The following is an 18,326-nucleotide window of genomic DNA, read 5'->3' as shown; positions in this document are numbered from 1 at the left end:
TACTCCCTTTTTTGTGAATGCATGGCAAGATACATGTTTCCCACCACCAAATTAGGTGTAATGCTTTATATATCTTTTAATAAAGTTTATTATGTAGGGCTGAATAAGTGAATATTAATAAAAATGTTGGTTAGTATTCTAATTTGATCCGTTTATATATAATTGGATAAAATATGGATCACTACTATCTATTTCATTTCTAGCCCGGCTCAGCATGGCTGTGATATAGTTACATACATACATGCATGTACGGGGTAAAAATGAGAGAAAGTAGATTTAAATGGTTTGTTCACATGCATACCATCAACAATACCCATAAAGAGAAGTTATTTGTTGCAATTTGAAGGCACTAAAAGGGCCGGGGTTAGAGCAAAAAAGGATTTGGATAATAGTAAAAAAACGATTTAAGCACCACTAGTTCAATAATGGATTAGATTTTTGGCTTTGACAGCCCTTGAAATTTGTAAAAAAAGTCGCTTTAGAGTCTAAAGAATTAAAAGGGCCATTTTCACCCTCAAACTATGACAAAAAGACTATTTTAAGGCAAAAATTGATGACGTGGGATCTCCTTCTCACGAGAACTCTGCTCACGTCTACTCACAGCACACTACCCCTGTGAGTTGTGAACATCTCCCCCTGTATAAGATGAAATATTCTCCATATGTGGTTGCGATGTTATGTGGGCAAACGTGAGTAGAGTTTTTGTGGGCAGGAGATCTGAACTCAAAATTGATGACGTTAGAGATGTCATCGGAAAATTCACTAATTAAACAATGAATGAAATACAGCATACTTATGTAGCAACACTCATGTTTGAAAAGGCCACTTTAGACCCCAAAGTTTGAAAAACCCACTTTAATAAGGTTAATTAAATAAATTACTTAAATATCTATGATGGTATAAAGTTAATTAAATAAATCACACTAATTTAGATAGTTAAGTAAATTAAGCCAACTATGTAAATTATATAATTGATGAATAAGTAAACTAAATTAATTAAGGAAACTAAGTTAATGAAGTAATTAAATAGACAATTCTAGTCGACCTAAATAAGAAAATTAAGACAATTAAGTGAATTAACTAATTGATTAAGTCAATTATGTAAATTGAACTAAGTAAATAGAGTAATTAAATAATCAAAGCTAATTGAGGTAAATAAGTCAATTAAGTTATTATTAATTAAGAAAATTAAAATAAGTACATAAAGTAATTGTAAAAATTATGGCCTAATTGGCTCATTAGCTGATTTGTTCTAGTAGAGAGGTGGATATGATTCCCACTAAGCGGAGCAATTAGTGTGGTGTTGCGCTACTCAGTGGCCTTTCCAAGGGATTTAGGCATATCACCAAATACCCAAAAAAAGTTAACTAAGTTAATTAAGCAAACTGAGTGATTGTTAATTTATTATTAGTTAAACTAATTAAGTTAGTATTTAAGCAATAATATGCTCTTAATGTTGTTAATTGTTTACTATTCAATTAATTATTGTTAAAAACCTTTAAGTAATTTTCAAGGTGTATCACACCCCTGGGTCCTGTAATAGAGCAGTCCATGGGCTTGCCTAATTTGCTTTAAGACAAAATCGATCGTTTACTTGGTCCTCTATTATAGATTGTATCCGATCTATTATTTTGGATGAGATGTAACCTTCGAATTGAAAGTTAAATAAAACTCTTGCCTTATGACTTAAAAAAAATTCAAGATTAATAAAATTTATTTTTTAACATCTAAAATGACCTTTTCAAACTTAAGTAGTGCCACATGAGCTTTTATTATTTTATTTATTACGGATTCATTGACGACATCTTAACATTATCTATTTTAGCTTTAAAGTGGCCTTTTAATCATAAGGGCCTTAATGACCCTTTTAATTCTTTATAATCTAAAAAATATATATATTTTTTAATTCTGTAAAGTTCAATGATTGTGAGAACCAAAAATCCATAATAAATTTGACTATAAATAGAATAGAATAGTGAAATAAGATTCATGTAACCAATCCTAACACTGTTCCAACAATCATTACTAACATTTTCCCATGAATGACAAGAAAAATGTTCTTAATGTGCGGCTGCATTGGCCTATTGAGACAGTGTTGGGAGTGTTTTGTTGGTAACAGATCCCTACCCCAGACATACAGCTCATGTGCTCCTGGTATGTGGCTTCATCCTACATCCTCTAATGTGTATACATTCTTGATTTCGCATGCCAACAGAACGCTAACAGACTGGCCCACGTCCTGGCCCAGTATTCTATGAACCATGTTGGGCCATCTACTTGGCAATTGGACCCTCCACATTGATCCAATTTAAGACAATAACCAGAGTCCCTCAGTCCTTATGCCGGGTTGGGCTGGCTTTATCTCAGCGTTGAGGTTGAATGCCATTAATTTCTTTTTCAATCTAGCTGCTAGTGAACAACGAATTATGCAACCCTGGAACAAGTTCTCTCCACAGGCATTGTTAGAACCATAAAAAAGACGCTAGAAACAAAGTTGTATAATAAGAAGAGAGAAAAGACAGACTTGGAACCAAAATCTTCTTCATTAATACATACGTCATCGTTGGACTCGTCTGCGGAGATCCTCAGTCTCTCAGACATGTACCGGTCGGTTTGGCCCAAGGGAAGTTGTATAGTGTGTTCACGGAGAGTGTAGATAAGGTGTGGGCACAAATGTGCAAACCTGGTTAAATTATCAATTATGCTTAACTGAAAAACCGACGAACCAAAACGATCAATTGGTTATCAATCAGCTTTGGGAAACTGGTAATATCGATTTAATTTCAAAAATAGGCCCACTGAATCATGAACACCCCTATTGAGAGAGGATCCATAACCATGGCAATTGGGGTTTCAATACACTAGCTTTGGATTGTACCCATCTAAAATAAAATCAATTTAGATAAATTGGACGGACTAACAAGGCATATTGAATTGGACCAATTCAGACATAATGATCCAAAATATTTATTGAATTGGATTAGACCTGGTCCATCCATAATGGATTAATATTGGATTGAATCAATATATGGTCAATTGATAGAAGATAAGAATACAGGTATCAATGGACCAGGTTTGAGTTGGAACAAATTTGAACAGATTGAGCAGTCTAAACATTAAACTGAACTAGTCCACAAAAGATTCGAAGTATTCATAAGATTGGATTGGACCTAGTCTATCTATAATGAATTCATATTAGACTATTGAATCAAATCTGGTCCCAATAGACACTCCTAAGGTTCCGTTTTATTTGTGGGAAGATTTGGGTGGGATGGGAAAGTGTAAAAATTTAATTTTTCATTGTTTGGTTTTACATGGGAAAATAGTAGGCGATTCCCAGCATATGCATGAGGGAGGATGAAGATGAAACCATGCATATGCTTTACCAGCAGCGGCAGATTTGGGTTCCTAAAACCATCTGTTGCCGATTTCCTTATGCAGAAGGTAGAAGGGCAGCGACAGATCTGGTTCCTGAAATCATCAAGTTCAAACCATCTTCATCCTCATGCATATGCTTTACCAGCAGTGGTAGATCTGGGTTCCTGAAACCATCTATTGCCGGTTTCCTTATAACGAAGGTAGAAGGGCAGCGGCGATTACCAGCAGCGGTGGTGGCGATTACCAACAGCGATGAGGATGAAGACGAAACTCGAGTTTTCTCAAATTTTTCCACCGGGGTTGCACGGTTTTGGTGTGACCCCGATTACACAATTTTGGGATTTCACATCCCACTTTTTTCTCATTCTATCCCTCATTTTTCCTTGAAACAAATGAGAAAAGAAGGAATATTTTTGAAATATTCCCTTTTTCTTATCTCCATTCCACAAACCAAACGGAACCTAAATGGCAAGAGTGAGAAGTAAATGATTCAAATAAGCTCTATTTGGTTTGAAAGAAAAGGTAGGAAAAGATAGGCTTTAATGTGCTTTTACCACCACCACGACCAAGAATTAGAAAACCAGTCCTAATTTCCGATGCATGATTTATCTGTTAAACCGCCCAACCTATAGGCAATTAAAGAAGAGACGAGACGTAAAGAGAAAGGCACATACCAAAAGAAAAACGCATTTAATTAAACGAGATATTTTTTAATTATTCATTAATTAAACAAGATACATCTTACCCAAATAAATAAATAAATAAATAAATAAACAAATTATACATGAAGAAGAGCTGATTGACTGACTGAATTCGTGTGGATTCTCTACCCTCAATCAACCCTACCGGCCATAAGTTAAACAATCAAGCCTACCGGCTCAACCCTCAATTAAAAGAATAGATGGAAGGAAAAGTCACATTCGTAAGAAACCAATATATCAAGATGGGTGTGGATTCTCTAATTCCATGCAATAATGAGTGAAGTTTGGCTACCGAAATATAGCTAATTCTAATACAAACAAGGAATTAATAAATGTCCTATAGGTTGTATTTGTTTGCTGCAGTGCAAATCTGATTTGATTAATTCATCCTGACTCCATTTTTTTTTTCATATAAAGAGGGTATTTATTTCCTATTTTATGCAATTCCATGCATTTATGCAACTGCAAATGAAATTTGCACGGCAAATAAACTGAGCCATTTGTATAGTTTTTCTTCTTATATATTTTATTTGTTAAAAACTAGGGGGTCCAACTAAAACCCTATGAATAAACTGCCAGCGCAAATAGTTTATGCTAAGTTTGGTTTGAGGGAAAATAAGAAAGAAATAAAAAAAAAAATTGAGGGAAAGTTATCGAGGAATGTGGAAGAAATCAAAGACAACCTAAATGTTTCTTCTGCAATATTGAACCAGTGTTATGGAGACGATCTTATCTCCCTCTATCTCGTTGTAAATCTTCCAAATTTCCTTTTTAAATCTTTTGTTCGTTCCAATAATATATTTGATGTTTGCAACCACCAGGCAGGGTTAAAATCTCTTCAGATGAGTTGTCTCCTTGTTTGACACAATGTTGAGTTTTTAGATCCCACCTTTACTTATGAGTTGGTGCAAAACCAAAATATTACTGCGTTTGATCTAAGTATAAACAATTGTGGTCATAAAAAAAGGGAAAATTCTACTTTATATCCTGAATTTTGGGGGTAGTGTCAAGTTAATATCCAAACTTACCTAAACTTTTAAAAAGTGTCAAGTTAGTCCCTGCCATGAACCGGTTAAAAACGTCAAAACTATTCTTCAAAAGAAGACACGGTTCATTGTCTTCTACCTTGAGACTAAATCGGTTATTTTCAAAGAAAAAGAGAGAAAAAACATGAAATATGATAGAAGAAAATAATAAATGAAAGCAAAGAAGTAACTAGACAAGAATGCTTTTCAGATCTAAAGGTAGAAGACAATGACTTCAATAGTCTACAATCTTAAACACCTCAATCGGTCAGTCTCAAGATAGAAGACAATGAACAGTGTCTTCTTTCGAATGGTAGTTTTGAGATAACTGATGGTCGGTTAACGGGAGGGACCAATTTGACACTTTTTGAAAGTTTAGGTACTGCAGTGACACATTTGAAAATTTGGGTACTAACTTGACACTACCCCCAAAGCTTAGCTTAGGTACTAAAGTGGAATTTTCCCTAAAAAAAAATTAAATAATTAAGTCAAGGTATCAAAGTTCACCAAAAATAGATTTCAATAATAACTATATTTATTTTTGTTACAATTTCTTTGATTTAGTAAATGAATTCCCACTGCCAACATGGAGAACACTGTAAACGAAATTGTTAGGGGACTTTGTAAAATCAACCTTAATTTGCTTTCACAGAAACATGTAGGTGTAAATACAAATACTGATGGGAACATGTAAATCTGGACATATGCAATATAGGATAGAGCAAAAGTCCACCATTAAAGATAGGCAAAATAAAAACCTACACTAAACAAATCTATAGATTATCAAAATTAGAAGTTAGAAAAGTGAATTACACTATTTGTATAAATGGTGATATTACCCTAGTCCCTATATGGTTCCTAGTAAGGCCCCATTTGCTTTTTGGTAAGTTAGTTACCCGGGTAAATTTACCTGGGTAAGTTTTTTTTGAGAAACACTTATCTGGGTAGGTGCATTTACCCATGTTCTTTTATTTCCCATGTAAATAAAGTAATGACAATTTTAATCATAAAAATTCATTATTAAAAGGGTATTTTTGTTCCATTTAAGTGTTATAAACTTTCCCCCAGGTGGGAAAGTTATTTACCCACCTAGGAGATGGGTATCACTTACCCGGATAAATGATACCTTGAAAAATAAACTATCCCTAATCCCCACATAAAACTGAAAATGAACATGGAATCCTGGTCAATGGGAACAAAAATCCCATTGACCAACTTTCCCCCCTCTCAAAATCCAAAAAAAGAACGCCCCCTAAGTGTTAGTGAATTTCCATTTAGTACCAAAAAAGATATTACCCTGTATGGTTTTATTTGTCTAAAAACTAGTTTAATGGTATATTCAAAATGCACCAACAAGAAGGTAGGAGAGAGAGAGAGGAAAATAAGTGGATTAAAATTTTCATATGGTGGTTTGGACAGGAAACCAGGGCAAATGCATGTCCATATTATGTAATAAAGATGTGATATGTCGTTTTCAGTTTTCAAAGATGTGTTATCGGCTATGATATAGAAAATATATGATATTTGAAAAACTTCTAACCAGTCAACTGGAATCATAAATGTGACTGCCAATCTAGTGTTATTTATCAAAATTCATGGGTGGGTTTTGATTGGTCAAAACTCTTCCCATGCATACCATATCTTTTCCGCATCATAGATTTTCCCTTTGTTTATATGCAAATTCCAATCGGATCTTATCCATTGGATTTATATAGGATTTAAATGAATTTGAATTAAAAACAAATACGGAATAATATAAATAAATTAAATAAAAACTACTCAAAAATATTATATTTATATATTATTAATTAATAAAATTAACTACAATTCTACAAAAGTATCTGATATTGTATTTAATGAACAAAATGAAATGGAAATTACTTTTATGGCATGGCAATGTAGTAAAATGCAACTTTCAAAATGCAACTATCAAATTGGATTGGATAGGGGTGGATTGATTCATTGATATTTATCATATCACCTTTAATGGGATTAAATTCAATTTCAAATTTAAATTCGGACAATCAAGATACCGGCGTTTGCAGGCCTAATAAATCAAACATTTTTTTTAGATATTATATATTTTTTAAAACCCCTCATTTTTTTATATTATCATATTCTGTTGTAAGGTTTTTCTTCCTCTTTCTTTATACTGATTGATTACATTGTAATATTTCATAAAAAATGTTAAAATTCTTGAAGGAGTTAATATTTTTTCTTGGGTGGTAGGGCTGTTCACGGGTCGGGTTGGGTCGGTTTATTACAGTTTTTCCAACCGACCCGACCTGGTCAGGTTACCTGACACAAAAACTGAAACCGACCCAGTGTTAAGCAAAACCGACTTGGTCAGTTTGAGTCGGGTTGGGTCGGTTTCGGTTCTAAATTCATCCTTGTGATAAAATCTTGCTAATTTAAAAATCAGTCATAAATTGAACATCATTTCAGCCATCTCCTATGATAAAATTTAAATGAAAAGTTAATCACAAAAGTTATTCATTAATCACTATTCACTAATCCAAAGTTTTTGCAACCATTCAAAAACTAGGTGGCCTAATGGGCTTTGGAACTTCATGTTTGAACTAGGAACTAAGTCGGTTTGGTTTGGATCGGTTTTGGTTTTCTTGTGTGAAAACCGAAACCAACCCGAATAATCAGTTTAGGAATTTGCACAACCCGAAACCGACCTATGCTGATAAAAACCCGGCCGACTCGGGTTGGGTCGGTTTGGGCCTTCTTATGAACAGCCCTATTGGGTGGTGGGAATTGGAAGGAAGGAGCATTAATTGTCAAAACGTTTCCACATTCATTTAATAAAAGATGGCTACAAGCAGTGAAGAAGATAAACAACACGCATGCACCAAACATGCAGCATATCCAAAAGTGCAGTGGCCAGGAAAGTTTTGCCAATCCCAGTCAATTGGATCGGGGACAAAACTATAATAAAAAATGGCCCAGAACTGGAATCATTCTGTTCACTGGTTTTCGATCGAAGGTTCAATCATCTGATCCAAATGGAAGGTCCATTCTAACAAAATAAATTAAAAAAAATAAAAAATAATTAAAATTTAAAAATGATAAAAAACTGTTGAATAGAACGAATGAATCGATAATCGTTTGAATCAATGAATTATTAACTAATTCAATAGTTTTTGACCAAGAACTAGATTTGGAGTAAAATGGTACTAATTGTCTAAATTGTTCCTAGGCCGAATGGTCCAAGCGTCTGAATCAACGCGGTTCAAAAACCATAATTTTGCCTTTCCTTCTCTTCTTAGTTCTGATCGACAGATAGACAACTGAATTTATAATAATAACGAAACCAAGTTCAATATTTGGCTATGAAGTCAGAAGTAGATATACCCGACAGATGAAATGAATATACTTTCAAATCATCAAATCGTATCTACAACTACAACCATCTACTACTCCAAGAGTAGATACATCTGCCTTTACCAATCGAACATCTGATCTGGACCACTCGGTGATATCTCTTTCGGATGAATGACTACTGCCGTCCTCAACACTCATCTTATCCACTAAAAAGTCATCAAATTTAATTGTTCTTCAAGTGTTTGTGTAATAGTTGCATTAACTGTTTTGCGTGCCTAATTAATGAAGATGGTTGGAAAATTGAGTATGAATTTTTGATATCTATAAACTGTATCGGGAGATGTTTTTAATACACGGCGGAGATGTGCTGTGTGGAACGTTGTGGGAGCAATCTTATTGGGGCAATATCTATAAACTGTATAACTTTTTGACCACCCAAAAACACACCCTAGCGTTTTCCTATTTCTTTTTCAGTTTTTTGAATGCCATTTTAAAGCTTGGAAGGCTCTTGACCTTTTGTACTCTCTCGAGTCTCGAACACTTGGGAATGTGCATAGAGGCTCGAGCCAACGTCTCTTATGGATTGCTTGGTCTTGCCATAAAATTTTATTCTTCCAAGTTTGTCTAGTCATCGTCGTTGTATCAACCCCTCCAAACCTCTCTCTCTCTCTCATTATATTATTGTTATATTATATTTCTTTCTTTCTTTCATTAGTTTAATCAACTGAACATCCTATTTAATCCCATGCACCGTATCCCGTCTCCGCAGTTCAAGCATTAGAATTTGGTGTGTTAGAGCCTAAGACAATTAGGCTCATCGATCACCATTTCATCATGGAAGGAGGAGGAGCACAAGTCCAGAATGGTGGCGCCGGTGAAGGAACAGGCGGCGTTCACGTCCGGCAAAACGTAAGACGCAAATATGTGAAGTTGGGCTACCATTACCTGATGAAACATCTAATGACCTTGTGTCTTGTTCCTATCGTGGCTATGACCGTGGACAAGGCCGGGCAGATGAGCTCGGATGATGTCCTTCATCTGTGGCTCCACCTTCAGCATAATTTGGTGACCGTGGCAGTCTGTTCAGCTTTGCTGGTATTCGGTGCCACAGTCTACGTCATGACCCGTCCGCGTTCTGTCTATCTCGTCGACTTTTCCTGCTACCTTCCTCCATCTGATCTCAGAGTTAACTACAAGGATTTCATGGAGCACTCCAAGGCCACCGGGGACTTCGACGATTCCTCCCTCGAATTCCAACGCAGGATCCTAGAGCGCTCCGGGCTCGGCGAGGAGACTTACGTCCCTGACGCGATGCGCTACATTCCCCCACGCCCCACCATGGCCAAGGCTCGGGAAGAGGCGGAGCAGGTTATGTTTGGTGCTCTAGACAATCTCTTCACCAATACATCCCTCAATCCCAAGGACATAGGGATACTTGTCGTCAACTGTAGCTTGTTTAATCCGACTCCCTCGCTCTCGGCCATGATCATCAACAGGTACAAGCTGAGAGGTAATATTAGGAGCTTTAACTTGGGTGGAATGGGATGCAGTGCTGGAGTGATTGCCATCGATTTGGCCAAGGACATGCTCCAGGTTCATCGCAACACTTACGCGGTTGTTGTGAGCACGGAAAACATCACCCAAAACTGGTACTTCGGGAACAAGAAATCCATGTTGATACCGAACTGCCTATTTCGCGTTGGTGGCGCAGCGATTCTTCTGTCCAACAAGTCCTCCGACAGACGCCGGGCCAAGTACAAGCTTGTCCATGTCGTGAGGACCCACTGCGGAGCGGACGACAGGGCGTTCCACTGTGTGTACCAGGAGCAGGACGACCGTGGTAAGACAGGCGTCTCGCTGTCTAAGGATCTCATGGCGATTGCAGGAATGGCACTCAAGACCAACATCACCACACTAGGTCCACTGGTTCTCCCCATCAGCGAACAGGTTCTTTTCGTCCTCACCCTGGCGGCCAAGAAGCTGTTCAATGCCAACATCAGACCTTACATCCCGGACTTTAAGATGGCATTCGACCACTTCTGCATCCACGCCGGAGGAAGAGCCGTGATCGATGAGCTGGAGAAGAACCTGCAGCTGCAACCGAAACATGTAGAGGCTTCAAGGATGACATTACATAGATTCGGCAACACGTCCTCGAGCTCTATCTGGTACGAGCTGGCCTACACGGAGGCGAAAGGGAGGATGCGCAAAGGCCACCGTCTCTGGCAGATTGCGTTCGGAAGTGGCTTCAAGTGCAACAGTGCCGTGTGGGAAGCACTCAGGAACGTGAAAGCATCTCCCAACAGTCCCTGGATGCAGTGCATCGACAGGTATCCGGTGGAAATAAAAGGCTAATTAATTCTTCATTGATGGTATATATAATTAGTGCTGAGAAAATATCAACCTGTGCTGCGTTTGATTTGTGCTTTCATCAGGTCGTTGTTAATTTCGGGGTTTTAATGGAGGTCAAACTATTGTTTTATTACCTTGTGAAGAATTTCTGTATATGTTGGTAATATGGTACGAAGAAAGTGTGCATTATTTCTTAGTTTTCAGTTGTTTCTGGGAAACCCTTATGTTTAATCCCATTAATTTGAACAATAATTCCATGTTAAATACTACTCAGATATATATGGAGATTGAGATTGAACGTCTCTCTCTCTCTCTAGTCCAGAGGCTGTCCACGTGAAACGTAAGTCCGTAATTAAGCCATGCCTTCAGCACTTTTACTGTTGCATGGAGTTTGATCATGTTAATTAAGCGAAAGAAATTAAAACAACAGAGTTCCAACTGCTGTCTGCTGTGCCTGTGCAGACCCAAATCCAGACCTTGTTCGATGGACTAATAATTCTCTGGAGTCTGGATAGCAGGCTTCTTCAATCACTGATTTGAACTCCATTTATTGCCAGGGCACATAATCCCTGTCCAATTTCAAGCGTCGGATATAACTGCCAACAGAAATCGCCTCTTTTTCAAACTTTTGATTACGACAAGTTATTTGTTGTAATAAATGAGATGACTGAGCACTAAATCGGCGAATTTTAGACCCATTAGACCTGGAAAGAATAAAACAAAGAAGATGGTGTGGTTGGCAGAATAAACAAAGGCCTTGTTACGTCTGCATCTCTCTGAACCAGTTCCGCCCTTGCTTTCCAATCTTTCGGGATATTTTTATTATAAAAATAAAAAACTGAAAAACCGATCAACTGATTAACCACCAATCGACTTTGATTCGATTTCAATTACCGATTTTCCAAAAACTAATACTATCGGTTAATGGGCACTTACCCTCGTAACTTCAGCTCGTTTTCGTTTTGTTCAATGATATTATTGCACCCGAAAAAAAAATACAGAGTTTAATGGCGACTAACTCCGTCAGGTAAGTGGAAACATCTTTCAGATTGGATTCCTTTGAAAAACAAACGCCAACTTACTTTAACTCATACCGTCATACATAACAAACCGTAGTCCAAGTTATTTGTATTTATGGGTCAGTTAATATGTAGAGTGCAAAACCTTAAATTTTATATTATTTATTTGTATTCTTACTCTTTTGCCTATATTGCCAATGATTTGGGTGCTAATTCTGATTTATTTTCATTTTAAGATTTACTTTATATTGCCTAATTACAATACAAATAAAATAAAATAAAACCTGAAACATAATAAAATAAAACTCAAAATAAAATTAAAGTTTACATTTTTCATTCTCATTTAACCTTTTCTTAAAGAAACAAGATTTAAAAGGGCAATTTCGATATGTCCAAAACTTAAAATATCACATGATGCACATGACTATTGTCTATCCATTTTCTTGACAGAATGCTAATTAACAAATGTGGTTATTTAATACTCATGCGAAAATCTGAGGGGAGGTATTTAAAATTTTTCATAGTTGAGGGACGTGGTCCTATGAACTTTTAAGGTTATGTTGGTTCTGCAGGTAAAGAAAAGTTGAGCAAAGAAACCCCAATTATGAAAAAATTTCTTAAAATGTTTTGCTACAACTACCGACTCGGAAAAAAAAAAACATATTTTGTTTCTCTACATTGCAATGTGCCACATGAGATGCCGTATTATCCCAAAACTCATATACGGCTATGCTATCACAATTGTGTAAATATGGTGTTTTCACTCTAGGCCAACGTTTTAAAAAATATTCGGAAATTGGATCGTTCTGGCCACTGGTTTTTGGGTTGACGGTCTAATCATCTGGTTCGAACGAATGGTCCATTCTGATAAATAAATTAAAAATAAAAATAATAAAAAATCATTAAATGGGTCGATAGTTTGATAATTCAAATCAATGTATTGTTGACTTTTTCAACAGTTTTGACCAAAAATCGAGTTTTGAATAAAATAAAAATGATTGCTTAGACGGCTCCCGAGCCGAACGGTCTGACCGTCTGGATCAATAGCGGTTCGGAAACCTTGCTCTAGGCAATACTTTGTTTTACTGTATCAACAAACAAGATTCTTGATACTGATGACTGATGAGACACATTATAATTATTTAAACACAATGACCAAGAAATGCACATGGATATGCCAAACACCCTCTAATAGCATTAAAAAAATACAGCAATACTAATGCCTCTTTATAGCTTGCTTAGTTTCTACGTTTTGCCTTGTGGAAAAAAATGCATGATATGAAACTGGAAGAGCATAGAACAATCAAATCTTATAGTGAATTTTGGTTAATACCATCTTATTGGTTATCATTTCTATGATACCGGTTGATATAGGTCGATACATCAGTTAGGCTTATTTTTGTTTTTCTAGTTTTTTTAGGCTTATTTTTGTTTTTTTAGTTTTTTTTTTCAAGTTGGTTCGAGGGATCGATCAATACAGCCTGATACATATCGAAAATTTGAACCTTGGTTACAAATTTTTTTTTTTCAGTATCACAGTCGAATTAAAATTTATTATTGACAACTTGCTGATCTCTACAACTATAAGACTTCCATGGCTCATCTTTTCACTAATATTGTGTTTGGTTTGAAGCAAAAGGTAAGGAAATGAAGGAAAACCTATACAAATCTAATATAAGTTTCATTACCTTTCCCTTCCCCTACCTTTTTCAAATCGAACACTGCCTAAGAGTGCTGCAACCATGCAAACTAGTAAAAGTTATACTTGCCATTTGCACAGAAATGTGTTATTCTTCTTCATTAGGGTTATAGATGTACTCGTTTGAACCTGGCCGAGGCCAGGTAAAGGTGGCAATTGCTCGCCCAATCTGCCCATTTATTTGGTGGGTTGGAAATGGGTTGATCACCCATTGGGTCAATTTAAATGGGTTGGGTTGTGGATAACCATTGGGTTAACCACTAACAATACAAGTATTAATTCTTTAGCCTTTTTTTATTTTTCTTCATTTGAGTGAAATAATTTATAATTAATGTATTAATTTTTTATTAATTGTTGACTAAAATTAGTTTTGCCTCGAATCAACACATTTCACCCAAATCGGCAAAAATCCAAATTAATCTGACCCAAGTCCGGACTAGTTCAACTCAGTCTAAATATGATAAGACCCAATCACCTTGGTTCGCTTCGTTTAGGTCAGCCAGCCCAGACCCAAACCCGATCGAGATCAAGCTATTTTGGGCTGACTTGAAGTCGAAGCGGAACCGAATGGGATGGTTCGGTCTAGACCTGACGCAATTGACCCAAAATCTGGACCAGATCATCCGAGACGACCCGTATTTGTACAAATAGACCCAATTCACTTCCATTGACCCGCTTCGGACCAGCCGGTTCGATCCCAAACCTATGCACAACCCGATACGACCTGATCCAAGTCAATCCGCCATTGATTGAACCGATCCAATCTGGTCCGACTAGACTAATCCGAATCCAAACGATTCAACCACTCTTGATGTGATTAGCTCAAAGACAATCCAATTAGATAATTCAAGTTGGTCTGACCGGTTTGAAGCTACGTGGTTCAATCAAACCCAAAACCCGTACATAGTTAAATGGCTTCGCCACTTGTGTAAAAATAACATGCATATAATGTGATTTGAACCTTCACCACTTGTGTAAATAACAACTACTATTACCACCAAGCTATGACTAACTTATTTGTGAAATGGAAGTTAGTTGTTTTGTTTTAATTACATAAATATAAGATTAATGGGTTTGGGTATGTTGGATTAGGTCAAGACGGGTTTGGGTTGAACCAAATCCAATTAATTTTATATAACTGGGTCATTAATGGGTTGACGGGTTAGATGAATTGGGTTGAAGTTCAACACAAACCAAACCCAACCCAACCCGCCCAATTGCCACTGCTAAGGCCAAGTGTGGTTGAACATTTTTTTCTTTTATTTTTTTTAGAATCTGACAATCCTATGTTTACAAAACAGGGTTTTGAATTGAATGTGACGTTGTTGATGGTGGGTTGGGGTTAAATGTATACCCATTGTTTTTTCAGAGAAGTACGGATAGGCTCATTGCAGAATTCTGATTTCCACTGCAGATCTACAACACTTTGAAATGTCAATTACCCCCATCCTATGCACCAATGCCTGTCCGTGAATTGGCATCGATTCCGAGCTGACACCTACCCCAACTGTACTTTAAGCTTATGAATTCTAACCCTGGGCTGAACCGTCATTCTCCCTTATTTTTTTAATGGTGTCATTCACCTGTCTGCGATAGGGGTGAAAGTGTATGATGACGAGCATGGTTTTCAAAATCAGACCGAAAAGAAAATCATTTTGACCATTGGTTTTTGGGTCAAATGGTCCCACCGGGCACTGTCTGATCCAAAACCTGGGTTAGAAGGTTTTGGGGTCCAAAAAAACCAGACCCCGACCCATGAACAGTTCTTGGGTCAACCTGTCCAACCGTCCGGTCTGGTCGAATTTTGAAAACCATGATGACGAGTCATCAAGAGATGTAGTCATCACCTTCTTTTAGCTAAAAATAAGGTTCTCTTACAACTAGCCACATGTTACATATTTCCAAATTCCTAGTTAACTTTGGCGTATCTATGAAGACTCAAGATTAATTATGTGAGTCTTACGTTGAAAAATGTTGTTGTAACTTGGAACTATTGGCACTGTGAAATGTTATTGAAGGTAGTCAAAGACAGTTAAGCCTAGGGGTGTTCACGGGTCGGATTGGGTTGATTTATTGGGGTTTTCCCAACCGACCCGACCTGGTCGGGTTACCTGAGGTGGAAATTGAAACGACCCATTGATAGGCCAAACCGACCTGGTCGGTTTGAGTCGGGTTGGGTCGATTTGGGTCAGTTTCGTTTTTGCTCTGTACAAAAGGACACCTAATTGAATTCTAATTGTAATTGCTTGATGGATTGCCTATTTGGTGTAAAAGACTATAGAAAGTTAGAAATTAGGATAGATTGCCTATTCTAATTGTAATTGCCTAATGGGCCTTCTAGTTCTAGTAGAAGACTAGTTATAGTTAAATAGGAAACTACTCAAACTAGGAACTACCGAACTAGTAGAAGACTAGTTCGGTTCGGGTCAGGTTGACTGACCGGTACTAATGAAAACCCGGCCGACTCGGGTTGGGTCGGTTCGGGTTGGTCGGTTTGGTCGGGTTGGGCATTCTTATGAACAACCCTAGTTAAGCCCAATTAATCTCTTTCATGTATTTAGTCCATGTCTAAAATTTCTTCATTTTTATAAACATGATTGATGTTAATTAATGATGAGATGGTATACGAGTATCTATGAATACTGTTATTCCAATGTAACGAGTAATAACCCATGGTTACAACCGGTCCAAGCCTGATCTAAAAATTGGAGCTGTTTTTTAGAGGTGTAAATCGGGTCGTGCCACTCGCGATTGTGCCAGGGCCAGTCATGTGGGCCGTGTTGGACCTGGGGTTTTAGATCCACCGGTTGGTATGATCTAGCACGACGAAGCGGGCTGTGCCACCCATAGGCCAGCATGACCCAACCTGCAGCCCGGCCCAGCACGGCCCGATACGATCCACTTTACACCTTATTCTCAATTCAAATTGGATTAGTTAGGGCCTATAAATTGGGTTTGAGATTGTTGCAATTGATTCACTTAGGTTGTGTTTGGCTTGAAAGAAAAGTTAGAGAAAGGAAAGTAAAGGCAAGGAAATTTATACATATGGGTTCTCCTACCTTTTCCATCAAACCAAACACAGCCTTGAGGTTCATTGAGAGATCACTTTCTTAGTTATATATTTTCCATTCTTAGGTTACCTATCTGCTGAAAAAGCAAACATAGGTGATGGTTGGTACAATTGTCGATTATTTCTCTAATGAAATTTCTCATAAATTACCGATTTATGAGATCACTGATTTCTAAAGAAATTATTTATTTGGTAACTTTGATGCCATATCATCCGATTTCTGAAAAATAACAATGAATTTATTTGGTAGTAATTATTAACAATGATTTTTATTCTATAGACATTATTTCCTTTATTCACATCAGATGTCACATTATTCAAAGTAAAATCAGAATTGGGTTGAAAAGAGGAATCATAAAAAATAGTTATTCCTCTTTTAGACCCAATTTAATAATCGTTTTTTGAGTGGTTTGCCAATTTCTCAAAAATTGGTCAACCAAATAGCAAATTCATCAGCGATTTTTGAATCAGCGATGTAGCTTTGACGTGGTACCGATTTCTGATATATCAGCAATGGTACCATACATCACTATAAAACCTGTTAATTTAGAACAGAAAAATGAAATATAGATCCTCCCCCTAAATATCCCATACGTAATCCAAATGTTATTATCAGGCGTAATGACTCCGGATCTTCTGCCTACGATAATTTTGTCGACGTCTACCCACAATACACTATTCTTATAAATTGGGAACATCTCCCCCTGCATAATATATTAATACTATATATAGGAGAATGAGATATTCTCCATATGTGGCTGCAATGTTATATAAATAGATGTGGACAAATTTTGTGTGGGCAGGAGATCTGGACTCGTTTCGGTGAAACCAAGAGACAATACGATGGAGATGTGTTTCATGAACGATTTGAATATTCTGATTAATTTTTATTGCAATTCATTTTAATTTGGTTTAAATTATAAACAAAAAACATTTACCAGCATTAAGATGGGGATAATACACAAGAAGGAACGAGAACATTTAACTCAGACTGGAACCACAGATAACTGAACTAACAGAGTTGAAAATTTCTCTTAGGTAAATAACAATAATAGGCTAAATTATTACATCTGTCTCATTAGTTAGCTTGTTTAATCAGTATTAAAAGTCATCTGACTATACCTATTTTGTTTTAGGGTATAATACAAAAACCTCCCCTAAGTTTTATGACAATCTTATAAATCTCCTCTATGTTTTCATATGAACAGAATCCTCCCTTATAGTTTTGAAAAATGGAGCATATACCTCCCTCCTATTAGTTTTTTTGGTCGAAAACCCTAATGTAATATATTAATTTTCTTAAAATACCAAATTTACCCTTGAAGTGATAACCAAAGCAAACCACTCTCCTATCCTTGTTTTTTCCACTTCTCTATGTCAATTGAGCTAACCAATCGTCACTCATTTTTTTCTCCTTTTGCTCTGTTTTATTTATTTTTCACATTTTCTTAATTTCTTGTCTCTTTTATTCTTCTTATATCTCTTTCTTCTTTATTCTCTTTTTTCTTATTTTTTTTTCATTTTCTTATTTTTTTTTCAGGTGATAGGAAAATAGGAACCACAGTCTAGAGATTTCGTGGAAATGCCTGTTAAATGGTTCTAAGCGATTCCTTTTACTATTTAAGTAATTTAACAACCATTTCTCAGAACTATTTAATCTACCCAAAAGGCTTCAACCGTACTGAACTCATCTTTATAATGCATTCATATGATGTGCGTGACAGTACTCCAAGTGTTCAAAGAAATTTGAAC

The 18,326-nt window shown here is 36.5% G+C and overlaps 1 protein-coding gene across 1 annotated transcript; it reads left to right on the top strand.

The window, feature by feature from the left end:
* Nucleotides 1–8,917: 8,917 nt before the first annotated feature.
* Nucleotides 8,918–11,050, top strand: LOC104595674 (3-ketoacyl-CoA synthase 4). Its single transcript, XM_010256512.3, has one exon. The coding sequence runs from the start codon at nucleotides 9,269–9,271 to the stop codon at nucleotides 10,787–10,789; it is 1,521 nt and encodes a 506-aa protein (XP_010254814.1). The 5' UTR covers nucleotides 8,918–9,268; the 3' UTR covers nucleotides 10,790–11,050.
* Nucleotides 11,051–18,326: the final 7,276 nt, after the last annotated feature.

This window comes from Nelumbo nucifera, chromosome 5 (genome assembly GCF_055504915.1).
Source record: "Nelumbo nucifera cultivar China Antique chromosome 5, China Antique-T2T, whole genome shotgun sequence".
Classification (NCBI taxonomy): Eukaryota; Viridiplantae; Streptophyta; class Magnoliopsida; order Proteales; family Nelumbonaceae; genus Nelumbo; species Nelumbo nucifera.
The sequence above is the reverse complement of the archived record's forward strand: the minus strand, read 5'-3'. Positions and strand labels throughout refer to the sequence as shown.

Bases quoted from the DNA above. Each gene is read 5' to 3' on its own strand.
- LOC104595674 (XM_010256512.3), top strand. From the start codon at position 9,269: ATGGAAGGAGGAGGAGCACAAGTCCAGAATGGTGGCGCCGGTGAAGGA.